This window comes from Chrysemys picta, chromosome 20 (genome assembly GCF_011386835.1).
Source record: "Chrysemys picta bellii isolate R12L10 chromosome 20, ASM1138683v2, whole genome shotgun sequence".
NCBI lineage: Eukaryota > Metazoa > Chordata > Testudines > Emydidae > Chrysemys > Chrysemys picta.
In genome coordinates this window covers 8,486,064-8,505,265 of record NC_088810.1, presented here as the reverse complement: position 1 = coordinate 8,505,265, position 19,202 = coordinate 8,486,064, and the positions used below count along the sequence as shown (strand labels likewise).

The 19,202-nt window shown below is 45.8% G+C and overlaps 1 protein-coding gene across 1 annotated transcript in view; it reads left to right on the top strand.

Moving 5' to 3' along the window:
* Nucleotides 1–11,872, top strand: part of LOC101938932 (FXYD domain-containing ion transport regulator 5-like) — a 226,057-nt gene extending 214,185 nt beyond the window's left edge. Inside the window, exon 7 of the mRNA XM_065574537.1 lies at nt 11,478–11,872. Coding sequence (XP_065430609.1) covers nt 11,478–11,710 — 233 coding nt within the window. The 3' untranslated portion in view covers nt 11,711–11,872. The remainder of the gene's footprint in view (nt 1–11,477) is intronic.
* The last annotated feature ends 7,330 nt before the right edge of the window (nt 11,873–19,202 follow it).

Genomic DNA, 19,202 nt, shown 5'->3' with positions numbered 1-19,202 from the left:
CGGGATTCCCAGTGAGTATGGAACATTCCCTGGGAGGGAAGGAACTCGGGCGCACCCCGCCAGCCAACGCTTCCCCCGGCCATGCTCTCAGGCAGCTCCAGGGGTGGGGAGGGCTCGAGCGGGCAGGGAAGGGGGTTGCTGGAAGGCAGTGCAGAGGGAGGCGGGAGGCTGCCATGCAGGAGGGCCACATCCTAGCTCCATAGGCGCAGTTTGACTTCTATATATGCGGGGGGGGAGGAAGAAAGCTCCAGTCAGGCCAACAGGGCTGCATATGGGGGGGGCTGCCTGGCTGCTCCTGTGCGTCCTCAGTGCTCTTTTAACCTGCATTATGAGGCAGCCTGCTGGAGCTGGGGCTTGCAAGTCCCTTGGGGCTGCTCATGCTGGAGTTGAGGGGAGAGAGCAGCAAGTGATGGGGGCGGGAGAGGAGCGAGCAGGGGTGGGGCCTCAAGGGAAGAGGTGGAGCAGGGGCAGAGCCTAGGGGAAGAGGCAGAGCACGGGCGGGGCCTGGGGAAAGACCTGGGCAAGAAGTGGGGCCTGAGGGGAAGATGTGGGGCAGGGGGGGTCCGGTTTTCAGAAATTAGAAAATTGACAACCCTATTACAGGATGGCAACACCCAGAACAGCAGCTGCCACCCACCCTTCCTTGTGCAGGGAATGCATTGCATAGCACCCCCTAAGTGAATCACCCACCCAGTTGCTGGAGCAGAGCGCCCCTGAGCGAGATGTTGCACAGCCAGGCAACATACCAGTGGAGTGATAAACATGCTTCTTATGGCACAAGATGCCATTTGGCTGGGCAAACATTTCCTGTGAACAGGGGAACACCCTGCTCAAACAGTAGCTGATCAGATAAGCAGGTCACGCTGTGTGATGGTCCAACTTCCTGGGAATTGACTTGGTGATCTCAGGAGGGAAAAGCATGACCTGCGCCAGCTTGAGTTCCAGAGTCAGAGTTCAGTAGTGGCTGGCTGTAACAGCCTCATAGCCTCTAGAGCGTGGCATAGAGTGAGGCCTGTAGCACATACTCATCAATGGGTTAGAGATGCACCATAGGGGGTGAGTGGGAGATCCAGCTGGGGTTACCTGTTAGGGGGCTTATTCCTTCACCCACTCACTTCCCTGGTCCTTCTCGCATGAACAGAGAGCAACAATACCCGAAGTCCGAAGGCGCAAACAATTCGATGTTTATTGGGGTGAACTTCCAGCAAGTATGATTCCAGTTTCCTTCCTCAGTGTCCCCCTTCCCAGCTCTGACACCACAGAGCCTTGCCTATGTCCCTGTACCTGTTCCCATTCCCCCCCTTAGCAAAACATGATCCCAATTCCCTCACCCCCAGTCCCTGTTCCCATTCCTCCCCCCACCCACTTCCGGATTGACTGCAGACTATATTAGGGTTACCATATTTCAGCAAGCAAAAAAGAGGATGGGAGGAGCCCTGCCCTAGACCCGCCCCCGTCCTGCCCTAGCCCCCGCCCCTGCCCCTCCCACTTTCCGCCCCTCTCAGAGCCCCCAACCCTCCTCCCGCTCCTTATCCCCTGACTGCCCCCTTCTGGGACCCCTGCCCCTAACTGCCCCCCAGGACTCCACCCCCTACCTAAGCCTCCCTGCCTCTTGTCCCCTGACTGCCCCCTCCTGAGACCCTCCCCCCATCCTAACTGGCCCCCTAGGACCCTACCCCCTACCTGTACCCTGACTGCCCCAACCCTTATCCACACCCCCACCCCCAGACAGACCCCTGAGACTCCCATGCCCCATCCAACGACTCCCCATCCCCTGACAGCCCCCCCCAGAACTCCCGACCCATCTAAACCCCTCTGCTCCCTGTCTCCTGACTGCTCCGATCCCTCTCCCCACCCCTGCCTCCTGACAGCCCCCCCCAGAACTCTCAACGCCCTCCCCCCCGCTCCTTGTCCCCTAACTGCCCCCTCCTGGGACCCCTGCTCCTAACTGCCCTCCAGAACCCCACCCCCTACCTAAGCCTCCCTGTTCCTTGTCCCCTAACTGCCCCCTCCTAAGACCCCCCCCCCACCCTAACTGCCCCCCAGGACCCTACCTCCTACCTGTACCCTGACTGCCCAAAACCTTATCCACACCCCCCCCCAGAAAGCCCCCCCCCAGAACTCCCGGACCCCCCCCATCTCTTGACTGCCCCTTCCAAAATCTCCCTGCCCCTTCTCCGACCCCCTGGCCCCCTTGTTGTTGGCCTTCGCCTAACGTCTCTTTGAGCCATTCGTCCCGGCAGGCTGGCTGGCAGGGGAGGAGGAGCGGGGGAAGGAGCTTCAGACTGCCGGTGCGAACTGCCGGAGGCGATCTGCGAATGCAGGGAGGGAGGGAGTGATTTCTGCTGCAGGGGAGAGGAGGAGGGGCTCTCTCTGGCTGTCAGAGCCCCATGTAAGTGACACCATCCAGCCGGCTGCCCTGTTAGCCACGCGTGCTCTTCCTGGGGCGGGGGGGAAGTCCGGACATTTACAAATTCCCCCCGGATGCTATTTTTAGCTCGAAAAGCCGGACATGTCCGGGGGAATCCGGACGAATGGTAACCCTAGACCATATAGTAAAACTTGAGTTCTGCTTAGCTATACCTTAACCAATCATTTTACTGAAATTTAACTAACCAATCCTAACATACTGTAACATGGTTATTTAACCAATTATATCCCACCACCTTAATTGGTTTACACCCAACAAAATTAATTATACAGCAGACAGAAACAATCACAGAACCAGACAGAGATTATATAGACAAACAATAGGGAAGTGCAACAGAGGGTCCTGTGGCACCTTTAAGACTAACAGAAGTATTGGGAGCATAAGCTTTCGTGGGTAAGAACCTCACTTCTTCAGATGCAAGAATAGGGAAGTGAAGACTACAGTGATAGAACAATACAGAAATGAGGATTTCACATCCCAGCTATTGATAAGTGAGTTTTTGCCAGACAGGATGTATCACATTAAGTTTCCTTTTACATCTTCTAGGCTGTTCCCTTTTTCTGGAGGTGACAGGAATATCAGGACAGGATTGTATTCCTAACAGCCCAATAGCACCTTGTTTCCATGAGACTAGTTTGGAAGGTGAGGATGTGACCGTTCACTTCTCAGCTTATGGCTGCCTTTGCTGCTTAGCCGAAGGCCTTACTTAGCCTAAGAACAGAGCCTCAGACTGTCACAGTACGAGAAGGCCCTTTCACAGACAGACAGTGATTTTGATTCTTTCTTTTATACCTCTATAACTAGCTAAGTGATAAGAATACACCTAAATTCTTAAAGTATAGGCCTTTGCAGACAGGCCTGAATATCTATATCCTAACACGCCACCCCCTTTTTTTTTTCAGGATCCTCCTGCCCTGGTATCCCTGGAAAAGCACAGGACATATGGCGACAGGGTTAAGATTTTAATGTGTCCAGTTGCTGGCAGTTGCAACAAGCTGCCCCTACAGGTTTTGCATGCTTTTGTGCACATCATAAATCCATTGAATGTCCACAGAGAAATGGGTTATTGTCCAAACCAATTTAAGCACTTGGTATGGAATCAGGCAGTATGCCCCGGTTTGAATATTCACAGCAATAAGATTTACAGATCCATTTGTGCACCAAAGTCCAGAGAGCAGCGTGTAGATGGGTGTAGTTTGGTTAGGGGCTGGTGTAATTGTGTCCCCAGTAATATGTACATTTCCAGCAAAACACCTTATACACAGTGCACCCAATTGTCCCCCCCTTGCCATAGGCCATTGATCCTGCTCCTCCATCGTCATAGGAGACGGGCACATCCAAACATCTTCTTTGAGTTATACCATTTTACACACCCCTCCATTGATTCCCAGTGAGCTCCTCCCCTTCTCATTATTTCGATAGGGCTTGTGGGGCCCACCTTAGTTGCCGTTCTATTTCCAGGTACCATGGTAGCTATTACACAGGTGCTGGCCTCCTAGTTGAGCATTTTGCATTTCCATACACATTTCCCACCCCGGTCAGCCTTTTGAAGCCATCCCCCACCCACGTCATGCTAGCAACAAGACAAACACCACAGACAAACAACGCAAAACATAGATCCATGGTATTCTGAGTTATTCTTCCGCTGGTGCCAGCATACTTGTAGAGTGTCTGAAAAACAAAAGAAACAATTTCCACCCCCTCTGGTGGGGACAGATTATTGCTTAATAATTATACCAATTCCTTTTACAAATGTCCTTGCTAATTGCAGAAAAAACAGAAGAATTACCTCCAGGCTGTCCTTATTTTGTTCTATAGTCAGGCTAGTGAATTACCCCACTCACTGGTCAGTTATGAAATTTATGAGGTGGTGTGCCTCGGTTTCCCCTCTTGTACAACAGACCAGGTTTTCAATAGTTTTTCTGCTGTACCAAGCTTTAAGTTTATTCTCAGGTAATAGTTGAGAGACAGCTTCAGATTTTTGCTTTGTACACCCCCCTCCCCCCTTAGGGTTAATCTGTCCCCTCATTTTCAGACTTGACTTGTTTTTTCACCTCCCTTTTCTGGAGGGCCATAATCTGAGTCTTCTAGTAGCTTGTTTGCTGATCAGATGTATTCATTATTTGCATGTTCTTTGTGCTGCTACTTATGGGTAGTTTCCTCCTTCCCCCATCAGCTAGGTAATTTGCATTCACCCAGAGGCTTTCTTGGCTTGCCTCTGGATCCAACACTTTCAGCAGCTCAGAGACTGTCTTAAAAGGAACACATTCCACTTCCACCAGAGATCTCATTAATTTTCACTTTCATCTCCTGCTCCAAAACACACAAATCTGAAAAGGAAAGCACAATCTACTATGGCTCCTTTTGGAGCCCTAATAGGATTTTAATTAAGTACCATGTTTTGTTTGCATTTCTTTTACCCCTTTTCCAATATACACTGCACACATCCTAGGAAATAGTTTAACCTCCATAACATTATATTAGCCATATTAATTCTACACAAGGTGTAACTGCTTCCCCGTGCCCACAGAGTTTTCATGCACCCCCACCAAAGCGACAGTCCCATCCCCCAGAGCCACCCCAAGGCTCAGTGTTCCCATCATTGCTCCCCTTTTCCTTTTCTTTTTCCTGTGCACACACACAACTATTTTTTGCCTAACATTTCTTGCACTGTGATTACTCTTTTTTACACAACTGTACCCCGATTACACTCCCATCTTGTACAACCAGAGACAGCCAGGGGCAGTCAAGTGAAGTTCCAATAGAAACCCCTGACATTTCTTTAGTGATTTTGATCACATTACCCAATAGTTAAATCATTTTGATCAGATTATTCCTCCGCCTGCTGCCTGCAGCAGTCCCCTATAGACCATTTCTGTGGGAAAAGGGCCCATTTTCCCTCAGAATAGCTGTAAAGGCTTCTGGGGACAGAAGCCTAGTGGTGGTAGTAGCCACTCTTCCTGACCCCCGGTATAATTTAATTACCAAGCTTCCATCCAATGTGACTGCACAGAGTTGCACATACAGTTACATTTATATAACTGGGTTTTATTATCAAACCAAAAACTTGCTTCTTGTAACACCACAACTGCCACCTTTAACATCTTCACAACTGTTACCTGTACCATTTTCACAACTCCCAAATGTTTACTTTCCTCCAAACCCTGTATTATTAATTTTTGCAAAAGGTATTTGTAACTTTTCACTTACTTCTTTAAATCACTTACTCCTACAGTTAGTTTTTTTAAGGTAGTGCACTTTGTCTCTAACAACTCAGCCACCAAGTACAATTATTGCCACAAAGCTGCCTTAACCTGTGCTGTTTTTACCTTGAGACTGTTTAAAAGGCAGTAAAACATTTGTCTCCATGGTTGCCCATGGATCTGTTACCCCAAAAATTCCAGTGGAATACAGCAGACCTCCGTCATACTTTGTTCCAAACAAAACAAAACAGAACATCAAAAACATTTCACATAAGTATCCAAAGTCCCCTCCATTAAAACTTCAGAAAAACAAAAGTGTGGAAAGGCCGGGGGAGAGGAGGGGGAAGAGGTGGAAAGAAACCAATTAACCCTGTCAGGTCAGTTTAAAGTACAGGCTACCAGCAGCAAATTAAGTAAACGGAGAGAAAGAAGAAGGAAAAGAAGAAAAGGATATAGTTCGCTCTGAACCAAGAGTAGGCTCTCTAGGTTGAAACAGTTGGGAACCCTTACCCCCAGGTTCTCATCCTGGCCCCAGGCCAAGTCCCAGCTCCTGTCTTTAAAGGTGGTCTGTTAACTCTGCTTCTGACTCTAAACCCTGTTGTGCCAAATTATCTTTAACCACCCCTAACTACTTTACAACCCTTCAGCAGCCCTTGCTGAAACAGCACCAAACTTGAAAGGTTACTGGCAGCTTCCCATAATGCTGCCCTTACTTCAAACCTCTCACAAGTGGACTGAAGTGCCTCCTTTCCCTGGAAGGCCCAATGAGCAGGGACCTTCTTCCACTACCCATAGACCAAAGGAGGGTGGGCTCCTCAGCCACCCCCCATCCCTCTGGGTCCCCGAACACTTCCTCCATTTCCTTTTTAATCTCATCCCAGGCTGACCCCTGCACCTTGTAAGAGCCGTGGTTCTTCCTTATCCCTTTATCCTAAAAATCCTTTACCCTGGCTTGCCAGAACCCGCAACTACCATCGCAAGAGTTCGCTATACCCCCTCCAAGCAGCTGCGTGGACTGTTGGGGAGGGGGACTTACAGGCTGCCACTCACCTATCCAATGTGATGCATCCAAGTCAACAGCACCAAGATGTTAGGGGACTTATTCCTTCCCATTCCCTGTTCCATTCCCTGGGTTACCCCTCCCCTTCTCCCTAGAACTGACCAACCACTCTGGAGCACCCAGGATCTGTGAGATTCCACCAGTTTGCTCTGGGACAGAAGAAACTGGGAGACAGCATGGATAGGGGAAGGATTGTCCAGTGGTTAAGGCAGTGGCTAAAGTTAGTGGAGACCCTGGTTCAGTTCCCTGCTTTGTCATAGACTTCCTGCATGATTTAGGCAAGTCACTTAGCCTTGTTGCACCTCAGTTTCCCCCTCGTCATCTCATCCAGTCCCCTGCACTGAGGCAGGATTAAGTACTACCCGGACCATCCCTGACAGATGTGTCTAACCTGCTCTTATGAACCTCCAATGATGGAGATTCCACAAACTCTAGGTCATTTGTTCTGGTGGGGATAATAGGGCACTGCCCTGTCTCACAGGTTGTTGTGAGGATAAACACATCAATGATTGTGAAGCGCTTTGAAATTTACTGACAAACCACATTATATGAGAAATAGGCATTACTATTGGAGTGTCTGTCCAAAAACTCCTCCAACAGCAGCAGAGACACCACTCCACAGGGAACTTTGTAATGTTTTTACTCTCTTTTTCTCTGGCCATTCCCCTCCCTGATTTACTGACTGCAAGAAAGACAAGGTGGGTGCGGTGATATCTTTTATTGGACCAACTTCTGTTGGTGGAAGGGACAAGCTTCTGAGTTTCACAGAGTTCTCCTTCAGTAAATACATTTATTGACTGTGGCAGAAGGCAATTTCCTGTAATATCCTGGGCAAACCTAACTGAAGTAATTTTATGTATAATTGTGAACATAAGAACATAAGAGTGGCCATACTGGGTCAAACCAAAGGTCCATCTAGCCCAGTATCCTGTCTTCCAACAGTGGCCAATGCCAGGTGTCCCAGAGGGAATGAACAGAACAGGTAATCATCAAGTGATCCATCCCCTGTCGCTTCTGGCAAACAGAGGCTAGGGACACCATCCTTGCCCATCCTGGCTAATAGTTTTGATGGACCTATCCTCCATGAATTTATCTAGTTCTTTTTTGAACCCTGTTATAGTCTTGGCCTTCACAACATCCTCTGTCAAAGAGTTCCACGGACTGACTGTGCATTGTTCTTGTGTTATGAGAAGGAGTAAACAACACTTCCTTATTTACTTTCTCCACACCTGTCTTGATTTTATAGATCTTATAGACCTCAGTCAGCTCCTTGAGTATTCTAGGATGCATTTCATCAGGCCCTGGTGACTTGAAGAAATCTAATTTGTCCAAGTAATTTTTAACTTGTTCTTTCCCTATTTTAGCTTCTTCTGATCCAACCTCATTTTCACTGGCATTCACTATGTTAAACATATCCAGCTCTCAGTCTGACAACAAAGGGTGGTAATGTATCTATTTCTCCCTGTATTCTGTGTAGTGCTGTACTAATCTCTGATTGATAATCTTGGATTAAATAATTTCAATTGAGCCTGTTATTTTGACAATCTTGAGTTATTAGTAAATGATTTAAAGAAGTAAGTGAAAAGTTACAAATACCTTTTGCAAAAATTAATAATACAGGGTTTGGAGGACAGTAAACATTTGGGAGTTGTGAAAATGGTACAGGTAACAGTGGTGAAGATGTTAAAGGTGGCAGTTGTGGTGTTACAAAAAGCAAGTTTTTGGTTTGATAATAAAACCCAGTTATATAAATGTAACTGTATGTGCAACTCTGTGTATAAGGAAAGCTTTCTAATCCTTCAGTCATCCTTGTGGCTCTTCTCTGAACCCTCCTCTCCAATTCCATCCTAGACCAGCTCCAATCTGGCATCCATCCTTTCCACTCCACTGAAACCCCTCCTGCCAAAGTCTCTCTCAACTTCCTTTTTTTTTTAAAAAAGGGAATTTCTAACCCTCCAGATTGCAGGAAAGCATGAAAACATGGAGGTGGCAAAACATGACTCAAGTGTAGCCTAAAAGTTCAAATACCAGGAGGTAATTGAAAAGGTCCTGAAATGTATTATTATTTTAAAAAAATCTTGATTGGGAAGACAAGGTTAGAATTTAAAATGCTCTTGACAAACTGGAGATATGGTCTGAAATAAATAGTCTGAAATTCAGTGAGCACAAATGCAAAGTACTACATTTAGGAAAGAATATTTAATTGCACGAATACAAAATGGAAAATTACTGCCTAGAAAGGAGTACTGCCAAAAGCAATCTGGGGGTTATAGTGGATCACAAATTAAATATGACTGAATAAAGTGACGCTGTTCCAAATAAAGTGAACATCATTCTGGGTTGTATTAGCAGGAGTATCAAACTAAATGATCTAAGGGTCCCTTCTAACTTTAGAATCTATGGATACATATTTGTTCTTGTGGGACAGCTGTAGCATAAGAACATAAGAACATAAGAAAGGCCGTACTGGGTCAGACCAAAGATCCATCTAGCCCAGTATCCTGTCTACCGACAGTGGCCAATGCCAGGTGCCCCAGAGGGAGTGAACCTAACAGGCAACGATCAAGTGATCTCTCTCCTGCCATCCATCTCCATCCTCTGACAGACAGAGGCTAGGGACACCATTCCTTACCCGTCCTGGCTAATAGCCATTAATGGACTTAACCACCATGAATTTATCCAGTTCTCTTTTAAACTCTGTTATAGTCCTAGCCTTCACAACCTTCTCAGGTAAGGAGTTCCACAAGTTGACTGTGCGCTGTGTGAAGAAGAACTTCCTTTTATTTGTTTTAAACCTGCTGCCTATTAATTTAATTTGATGACCCCTAGTTCTTGTATTATGGGAATAAGTAAATAATTTTTCCTTATCCACTTTCTCCACATCACTCATGATTTTATATACCTCTATCATATCCCCCCTTAGTCTCCTCTTTTCCAAGCTGAAGAGTCCTAGCCTCTTTAATCTCTCCTCATATGGGACCCGTTCCAAACCCTTAATCATTTTAGTTGCCCTTTTCTGAACCTTTTCTAATGCCAGTATATCTTTTTTGAGATGAGGAGACCACATCTGTACGCAGTATTCGAGATGAGGGCGTACCATCGATTTATATAAGGGCAATAATATATTCTCAGTCTTATTCTCTATCCCCTTTTTAATGATTCCTAACATCCTGTTTGCTTTTTTGACCGCCTCGGCACACTGCGTGGACATTTTCAGAGAACTATCCACGATGACTCCAAGATCTTTTTCCTGACTTGTTGTAGCTAAATTAGCCCCCATCATATTGTATGTATAGTTGGGGTTATTTTTTCCAATGTGCATTACTTTACATTTATCCACATTCAATTTCATTTGCCATTTTGTTGCCCAATCACTTAGTTTTGTGAGATCTTTTTGAAGTTCTTCACAGTCTGCTTTGGTCTTAACTATCTTTAGCAGTTTAGTATCATCTGCAAACTTTGCCACCTCACTGTTTACCCCTTTCTCCAGATCATTTATGAATAAGTTGAATAGGATCGGTCCGAGGACTGACCCTTGGGGAACACCACTAGTTACCCCTCTCCATTCTGAGAATTTACCATTTATTCCTACCCTTTGTTCCCTCTCTTTTAACCAGTTCTCAATCCATGAAAGGACCTTCCCTTTTATCCCATGGCAGCTTAATTTACGTAAGAGCCTTTGGTGAGGGACCTTGTCAAAGGCTTTCTGGAAATCTAAGTATTCTATGTCCACTGGATCCCCTTTGTCCACATGTTTGTTGACCCCTTCAAAGAATTCTAATAGATTAGTAAGGCACGATTTCCCTTTACAGAAACCATGTTGACTATTGCTCAACAGTTTATGTTTTTCTATGTGTCGGACAATTTTATTTTAACTATTGTTTCGACTGATTTGCCCGGTACAGACGTTAGACTTACCGGTCTGTAATTGCCGGGATCACCTCTAGAGCCCTTTTTAAATATTGGCGTTACATTAGCTAACTTCCAGTCATTGGGTACAGAAGCCAATTTAAAGACAGGTTACAAACCTTAGTTAACAGTTCCGCAACTTCACATTTGAGTTCTTTCAGAACTCTTGGGTGAATGCCATCTGGTTCCGGTGACTTGTTAATGTTAAGTTTATCAATTAATTCCAAAACCTCCTCTCGTGACACTTCAATCTGTGACAGTTCCTCAGATTTGTCACCTACAAAAGCCAGCTCAGGTTTGGGAATCTCCCTAACATCCTCAGCCGTGAAGACTGAAGCAAAGAATCCATTTAGTTTCTCCGCAATGACTTTATCATCTTTAAGCGCTCCTTTTGTATCTCGATCATCAAGGGGCCCCACTGGTTGTTTAGCAGGCTTCCTGCTTCTGATGTACTTAAAAAACATTTTGTTATTATCTTTGGAGTTTTTGGCTAGCCGTTCTTCAAACTCCTCTTTGGCTTTTCTTATTACATTCTTGCACTTAATTTGGCAGCGTTTATGCTCCTTTCTATTTGCCTCACTAGGATTTGACTTTCACTTTTTAAAGGAAGTCTTTTTATCTCTCACTGCTTCTTTTACATGGTTGTTAAGCCACGGTGGCTCTCTTTTAGTTCTTTTACTGTGTTTCTTAATTTGGGGTATACATTGAAGGTGGGCCTCTATTATGGTGTCTTTAAAAAGTGCCCATGCAGCTTGCAGGGATTTCACTTTAGTCACTGTGCCTTTTAACTTCTGTTTAACTAACCCCCTCATTTTTGCATAGTTCCCCCTTTTGAAATTAAATGCCACAGTGCTGGGCTGTTGAGTTGGTCTTCCCACCACAGGGATGTTGAACGCTATTGTATTATGGTCACTATTTCCAAGCGGTCCTGCTACAGTTACCTCTTGGATCAGCTCCTGCGCTCCACTCAGGACTAAATCTAGAGTTGCCTCTCCCCTTGTGGGTTCCCGTACCAGCTGCTCCATGAAGCAGTCATTTAAAGTATCGAGAAATTTTATCTCTGCATTTCATCCTGAAGTGAAATGTTCCCAGTCAATATGGGGATAATTGAAATCCCCCACTATTATTGAGTTCTTAATTTTGATAGCCTCTCTAATTTCCCTTAGCATTTCATCATCACTATCACCGTCCTGGTCAGGTGGTCGATAATAGATCCCTAATGTTATATTCTTATTAGAGCATGAAATTTCTATCCATAGAGATTCTATGGAACATGCGGATTTACTTAAGATTTTTACTTCATTTGATTGTACATTTTCTTTCACATATAGTGCCACTCCCCCCCCTCCCCCGCACAACCTGTTCTGTCCTTCCGATATATTTTGTACCCCGGAATGATTGTGTCCCATTGATTGCTCTCAGTCCACCAGGTTTCTGTGATGCCTATTATATCAATATCCTCCTTTATCAGAAGGCACTCTAGTTCACCCATCTTATTATTTAGACTTCTAGCATTTGTGTACAAGCACTTTAAAAACTTGTCACTGTTTATTTGTCTGCCCTTTTCTGATGTATCAGATTCTTTTTTATGTGAATGTTTATCATCTGATCTGGCCCCTACTTTATCCTCTTCCATCCTCTGCTCCTGACTATAACCTGTAGATTCTCTATCATTAGACTCTCCCCTAAGAGAAGTCTCTGTCCGAGCCACACGCTCCTCTGCAGCAGTCGGCTTTCCCCCATCTCCTAGTTTAAAAACTGCTCTACAACCTTTTTAATGTTTAGTGCCAGCAGTCTGGTTCCACTTTGGTTTAGCTTTGCCTGGTCATATTCCTCTCCAACAAGCACAAAAAAATGGATTATCTCGTCCATGGACCTAATGTAATACCACGCCGGAAACCTGCTGTCAGCGCTGGGGAAAAGGTAGCAGTTGACAGGAAGAAATGTGTCTGCAAAGACGGTGGTGGGCATTTAAATGGGCCAGAACCCCTCTTTGTGTGAATTGGCAGTCATTCCATCAGAGTTGATAGAGCCGGATTCCCAGGTGGTGTGAGTGGGCCATTGCTCAGCAGGAATCAATGGGTCCAGACCCCAGCTGGTGTCAATCGCCCATAGCTCCAGTGTTATCAATGGGCCCAGATCCCAGCTGGGGTCAATCGGCCGTAGCTCCAGTGTTATCAATGGGCCCAGATCCCAGCTGGGGTCAATCGGCCGTAGCTCCAGTGTTATCAATGGGTCCAGATCCCAGCTGGTGTCAATCGGCTGTAGCTCCAGTGTTATTAATGGGCCCAGATCCCAGCTGGTGTCAATCGCCCGTAGCTCCAGTGTTATCAATGGGCCCAGATCCCAGCTGGGGTCAATCGGCCGTAGCTCTCCTGGAGTCAATGGGCCCAGATCCGCAGCAGATTTCTTTGGGTCAGTGAAATTGTGCTACTTTACACCACCTAAGGGGCTGGCCTGGGAATGATACACATTCAGTTATCCAAACAGCCCATAGAACCTTCTTATCATGGAGAAAGTGGCCTGATAAGCATGATATTTATGGGACCCCACCCCACATCTAGATTTGCCCATGAAGAGCAAATAATTCCAGGAAGGGGAGGAGAACCTAGTCAAACAGAAAGCAGATACTCTTTTGGATAATACTCAGTTCACCCAGAGATCAAACATACCCAACAGAATGTGTGTATGGACTGCTGCCATCTACCAGGGTGGAGTGGAAATACATATTACTCCTGGCCACATGCCATCAAACACTATGGCCATTGCAGGGTATTGAACCTGGGTCCCTAAGTCCTGAAGGCACAGCTAGGGCCAGGAGGTGTAATAGGTTAGCTTGGTTACTCATTAGCAGTGTCTTGTAATTACTGGGAAAGGGGGAGAGGAATAGCTCAGTGGTTTGAGCATTGGCCTGCTAAACCCACGGTTGTGAGTTTATTCCTTGAGGGGCCCATTTAGGGATCTGGGGCAAAAATCTGTCTGGGAATTGGTCCTGCTTTGAGCAGGGGGTTGGACTAGATGACCACCTGAGGTCTCTTCCAACCCTAATCCTCTATGACTTGGGATGCTTACAATCTAGGCCATTTACCTTAGCATTCATAATAAATTCTTCACTCCCCTCCCATGGCTCAGTTCTAATATAATTCACAACAATTTTCTCCTGTTTTACTGCTGCCTCTGGAGTGATGGTAGTGGCATTCGCTCTGGCAGGTGCGTGTGTGGATAGTAGGGTTACCTTAAGTTTGGGACAATTTGGTTTTATATGGCTGGGAGCTCCCCCCCACCCCAGGAATGGCAAACTACCTTCTCTGTTGGTAGGGGGGTTTAAACCCTGTATTCCTTTGGTATTTTTTTAAATCAAAGTTGGGGTTAGGTTTATCTCTAATCCTCTCTTCCCTCAACCTGGGTGAAATGAGGATTTGTGCCCCCAGTTGGGCCCTTGAGTCAACAGATTCACCTACAGTTTCTGCAGCCTCTAAAACTGTGGATGTGTTTTGTTGCAGATGGCTGCCTTTACCTCATCAGTAACTGCCCATTATGATTTATCCTGGGCCATCAGATCCAAGAGTTTTCTATAATCACCCCCAGTCCCCCACTCCCATTATCCATTTTCTCCTAAAATTACACATTTTAAGCACATATTCAACATGAGTGACATTGTCAAATATTCTGAGGTTTCTACACTTCCATTGATAGGTCTCAGAGGTAATCTTAAACCTTTTCAGTACACCTGCTCTAAATTTCATATACACCTCAGCATCACCCGCCTTTATATCATTAAAAACTTGTCTGGCTTTTCCAGTTAATCTGGTTAAGAGGCAAGACATCAGTTTATCCGCTGGGATAGTGTCCACCTCACATACTCTTTCAGAGGTGGACAGGATCTCCTCTAAGTGGTTGGTCTCTTTATAAACTGGGCAGACTTTCTCCCACTTCCTTGGCTGGGGAAGCTCCATTTGCTGCTCCAGTATTCTGATCTGCAATGTTTCAGCTTCCATCTACCTCCTGTGTGCCCTCCACCCACCTCCTGTGTGCCCTCCACCCAGCTTCTTTGCTGGTCTTGACTGCAGACTGGGCTGCCTCAGTCTCCCTGATCCACAATTCAGCTATCAGTCTCCAGTGCTGGCGTTCTTCCTGGGCTCTCAGGTGCTGCAATTGGGCCAGTTCCACTCTGGTGTTCTCCCCTGCAGTGGCTAGGGCAACCGGTTCCTTGGATGCCTGGTCAAAACTGATGAGCCGAGCTCTCTGCTTCTGATCTGGGGTTTTCCTTTTAAAGGATATTCCCCTCTCCAAACATAAATCTTCAAGGTCTTTTCTCCCAAGATCATCATCTGACTGTGGTTCACTCACTGGGTCTATTCTTTAACCTTTAACCTCCACATCAAGTTTAAACTTTAACAGCCCTGGGGTTAGGATGTATAAACTCCACAGAGATGTGGTATGTGAATCCTATCAACTGTGTCAGTGTCAAGCTGCCTGCAGTGACTTAAGAGCATGAGCACCAACCTCAGGGCAGACTGCTGGGAAGCACGGCACAAACCCCAAATTGGCTGAGTTCCATTCTTAGATTTCACCAACCAATTATCTAGTGCAGAGGTTCCCAAACTTATTTGGCCTACCGCCCCCTTTTCAGAAAAAAAATTACTCAGCGCCCCCCTAGAAATCTACCTTCTTTAAGCGAACAAACAGAAAGAGGCAGTGACAAATTTGCATTCTTTTATGTATCTATATTTCTACCTACGTCTTACAATATAGTAAAGAAAGATGTGTTGTTAGAATATCGCCCACGACATCAGGTATACAGTGGTTTTTGCGTAAGACGGCAAAAGACAACCAAACTAAAATACTAATGAAACTAATAAACTGGGTTTTGTTCTTTGCTCAGCGTTAGATATATGTATTTGATATTAAATTGTCAAATATCAAACTAAATTTATCAAGAAATAATTAATTTAAAAAATAATCAATATGCAATTAAAAATCAGTTATAGTTTTAATTTAGTTTGCCCTTATTTAAATAATTGTTCCTTATTAACACACGCCTTATTTACCAATTAACACAGATGATTCAATAGATATAAATAAGACACAAGCCTGCTACGATTTTATTATTAGTAAGCACTAGAGACACAGAAACGTACGGTAGATATGTAAGAAAATGTATAAAAATACTCACGTGTAAATTGCTGTTTTATTGAAACAACAATAATACAATTTGCTTTGTATGTGATCCATAATCTGTAAAGATCAAAGGTATCGAATTATGAATAAAAAATTTTAAATACTTATTGCACTATTGTTAACTGCTTTTTACACAATTCAGAAACAATCTAAATTAGATTTCATACGTCGCCTATTTATAGTATCGTATTGTAAACAAGTCATTACATGCACATATTCCTGCCGATGCATGCTGGACTTCCCGACAATGCGCGACATGCTCGCCTGCCAACACGTGCTTGTTAATTATAACCTGATCGGTTATAATTTGTGAATTTATTTGGAAAATAAAGTAATCACTACAACTTTAACTCTATGTTACACAACAGATGAAACATGTACGAACGGTTTTTCAAAATTTTCTTATATTCTCTTCTTTCTTTATGCTTCCACCACCCCCTTATTTTTATTCAATGCCCCCCAATTGCACCTGAGGCTACTACTGCCCCCCTGGATCGTTCCAGCGCCCCCCAGGGAGCAGTATCGCCCACTTTGGGAACCTCTGATCTAGTGTAAACTCCTCAGGCACTATACCAGCCTAACCATAGTGTCACAGAGTCCCCCTATTTCGCCCCCCTTTGTGATAGACAGGGCCGGCTCCAGGCACCAGGCAACCAAGCGCGGGGGGGGGGCGCTCCGGCGGCGCGGGGCGCTCAGGGGGGGGGGCTTCCGGCAGCGCGGCGCTTGGCGGGGGGGGATCGGTGGGGCGGCGCATTTTTTTTGCTGCTTAAAAAGGTTAGAGCCGGCCCTGGTGATAGATGGTCTCTTCCACCAAGAATCACAGCAATATTCACGTTACTGCCACTCCCAAAGGACCAGTCTGTTAGGGGGCTTATTCCTTTACCCTCTCACTTCCCTGCTCCTTTTTTGCATGAACAGAGAGCAACGATACCCGAAGTCCAAAGGCACAAACAATTTGATGTTTATTGGGGTAAACTTTCAGCAAACATGATTCCAGTTTCCTTCCTCAGTGTCCCCCTTCCCAGCTCTAACACCACAGAGCCATCCCTTTTTCCATTCCCTGTTCCCATTCCCCCCTTAGCAAAACATGATTCCAATTCCCCCACCCCCATTCCCTGTTCCCATTCCCCCCCACCACTTCCTGATTGACTGCAGACTATATAGTAAAACTTGAGTTCTGCTTAGCTATACCTTAACCAATTATTTTACTGAAGTTTAACTAACCAATTCTAACATACCGTAACATGGTTATTTAACCAATTATATTCCACCACCTTAATTGGTTTACACCCAACAAAATTAACTATACAGCAGACAGAAACAATCACAGAACCAGACAGAGATTATACAGACAAACAATAGGGAAGTGAAGACTACAGTGATAAAACAATACAGAAATGAGGATTTCACATCCCAGCTATTGATAAGTGAGTTCTTGCCAGACAGGATATATCACACTAAGTTTCCTTTTACATCTTCTAGGCTCTTCCCTTTCTCTGGCGGTGACAGGAATACCAGGACAGGATTGTATTCCTAACAGCCCAATAGCACCTTGTTTCCATGAGACTAGTTTGGAAGGTGAGGATGTGACCGTTCACTTCTCAACTTATGGCTGCCTCTGCTGCTTAGCCGAAGGCCTTACTTAGCCTAAGAACCAGGCCTCAGACTGTCCCTTACACATACAAAGAGTAATTTTAATTCTCTCTTTTATACCTCTATAACTAGCTAAGTGATAAGAATACACGTAAATTCTTAAAGTATAGGCCTTTGCAAACAGGCCTAAATAGCTATATCCTAACACAGTCATTTACCCCAGGTTAATCACACCTCAGATCTCACACCAAAGATAATGCTTGTAGATAATCCTATAATAAACGACCTATAGGTTTATTAAAAAGGAAAAGGAAAGAAGAGAGTTATTTAAAGAATTAAAGCAGGTAAACATACCTATGCAAATGAGTTACAATCCTAAATTTCCAAAGGAAATAGAAGCTTCTATAATAAGCAAGCTCTGTATATCCTTTAGGGCTATCCCAGGCTAAGCACTGGGGATCGCTTGCTTATGTCTAGGAAAACTTGCTCTCCAGAATACAAGCAGGCAGCAATTTACAAGCATTCAAAAAGTCTAAACATTAAGCACATTTTTATAACTCCAATACCTCTTTTAACAATACCCACGCGCAGGTGAGCCAGACTGATTCCAGCCATGTATTTGGCAGTGTTCAAGTGAGGCATGGGGACCTTGGCATAAGCACCTGATCTGCCAGCGCCACAGTGGTTAGTGGATGGATCATAAACCTCCAAGAGCAATCAGCTGGGGTAAGACGTGCTGGAGTGGACACAAACTGTGATTGTCGTCTATCTGACTGATCACAGCCTGGCTTTAGGGTGCACTGAGCTGCAGGGATCATGGGAGGGATGCTCTCCCTACAGAGTAGGTGCTGACCCCAATGCCGCAGCATGGCGCCAGGGGTGCTGCGCTGCAGGAATTAGGTTGGTGGCTTAGTAGGGGGTGCATTCCCCTCGTAATCCGTGCTGACTCTATTTCTCCTTTGCTGAAGGAAGTGGGTTGGCGGATTAGTAGGGTGCACATTCCTTTCAAAATCGATGCTGATTTTAATGCCCCAGCTTGGGACTAGGACAGGGATCGGCAACCTTTGGCATGCTGCCCGCCAGGGAAAGCCACTGGTGGGCTAGGATGGTTTGTTTACCTGCAGTGTCCGCAGGTTCGGCCAATCGCAGCTCCCACTGGCCGCGGTTTGCCGTCCCAGGCCAATGGGGGGCTGCGGGAAGTGACTCGGGCCGAGGGATGTGCTGGCCGCCCCTTCCCGCAGCTCCCATTGGCCTGGGATGGCAAACCACGGCCAGTGGGAGCTGCGATCGGCCGAACCTGCGGACGCTGCAGGTAAATAAAACCATCCCGGCCTGCCAGCGGCTTTCCCTGATGGGCAGCGTGCCAAAGGTTGCCCATCCCTGGGTTATGGGGTGCTGTGCTGCAGGAAGCAAGGTGGGGAGACTCAGCAGGGGGCATGTTCCCCTCCTAGCCTGTGCTCATTCCCATGTCCGAGCAGTGTGTGTGTCATCACTAACACAAGCTCTCAGCTGACTCATGATTTCTGAGGAAATCACACATTCCTGTTATCTAGTAACCACAGCCCAGCCGACTGATTAATATTTCCCTCTTGTTTGCCCAGCTAGAAGGAAGTAACCTACACGAAGGGCTTTCCAAGTAGTATGCTCCATCCCTCAGACCCTTTGCATGTGCCAAGCTGGCCCACACCCTAATGTGTTTATGGCCCCAATTCCCCAGATAGCAACTGCTTCAGATTGCTTGGCCTACCTGGGCTTTTACTGCCTTAAGTGCTGGGCTGGCTCACAGGCTCTGTAAACACAGCATCAGTACACAGAGATACTCTTG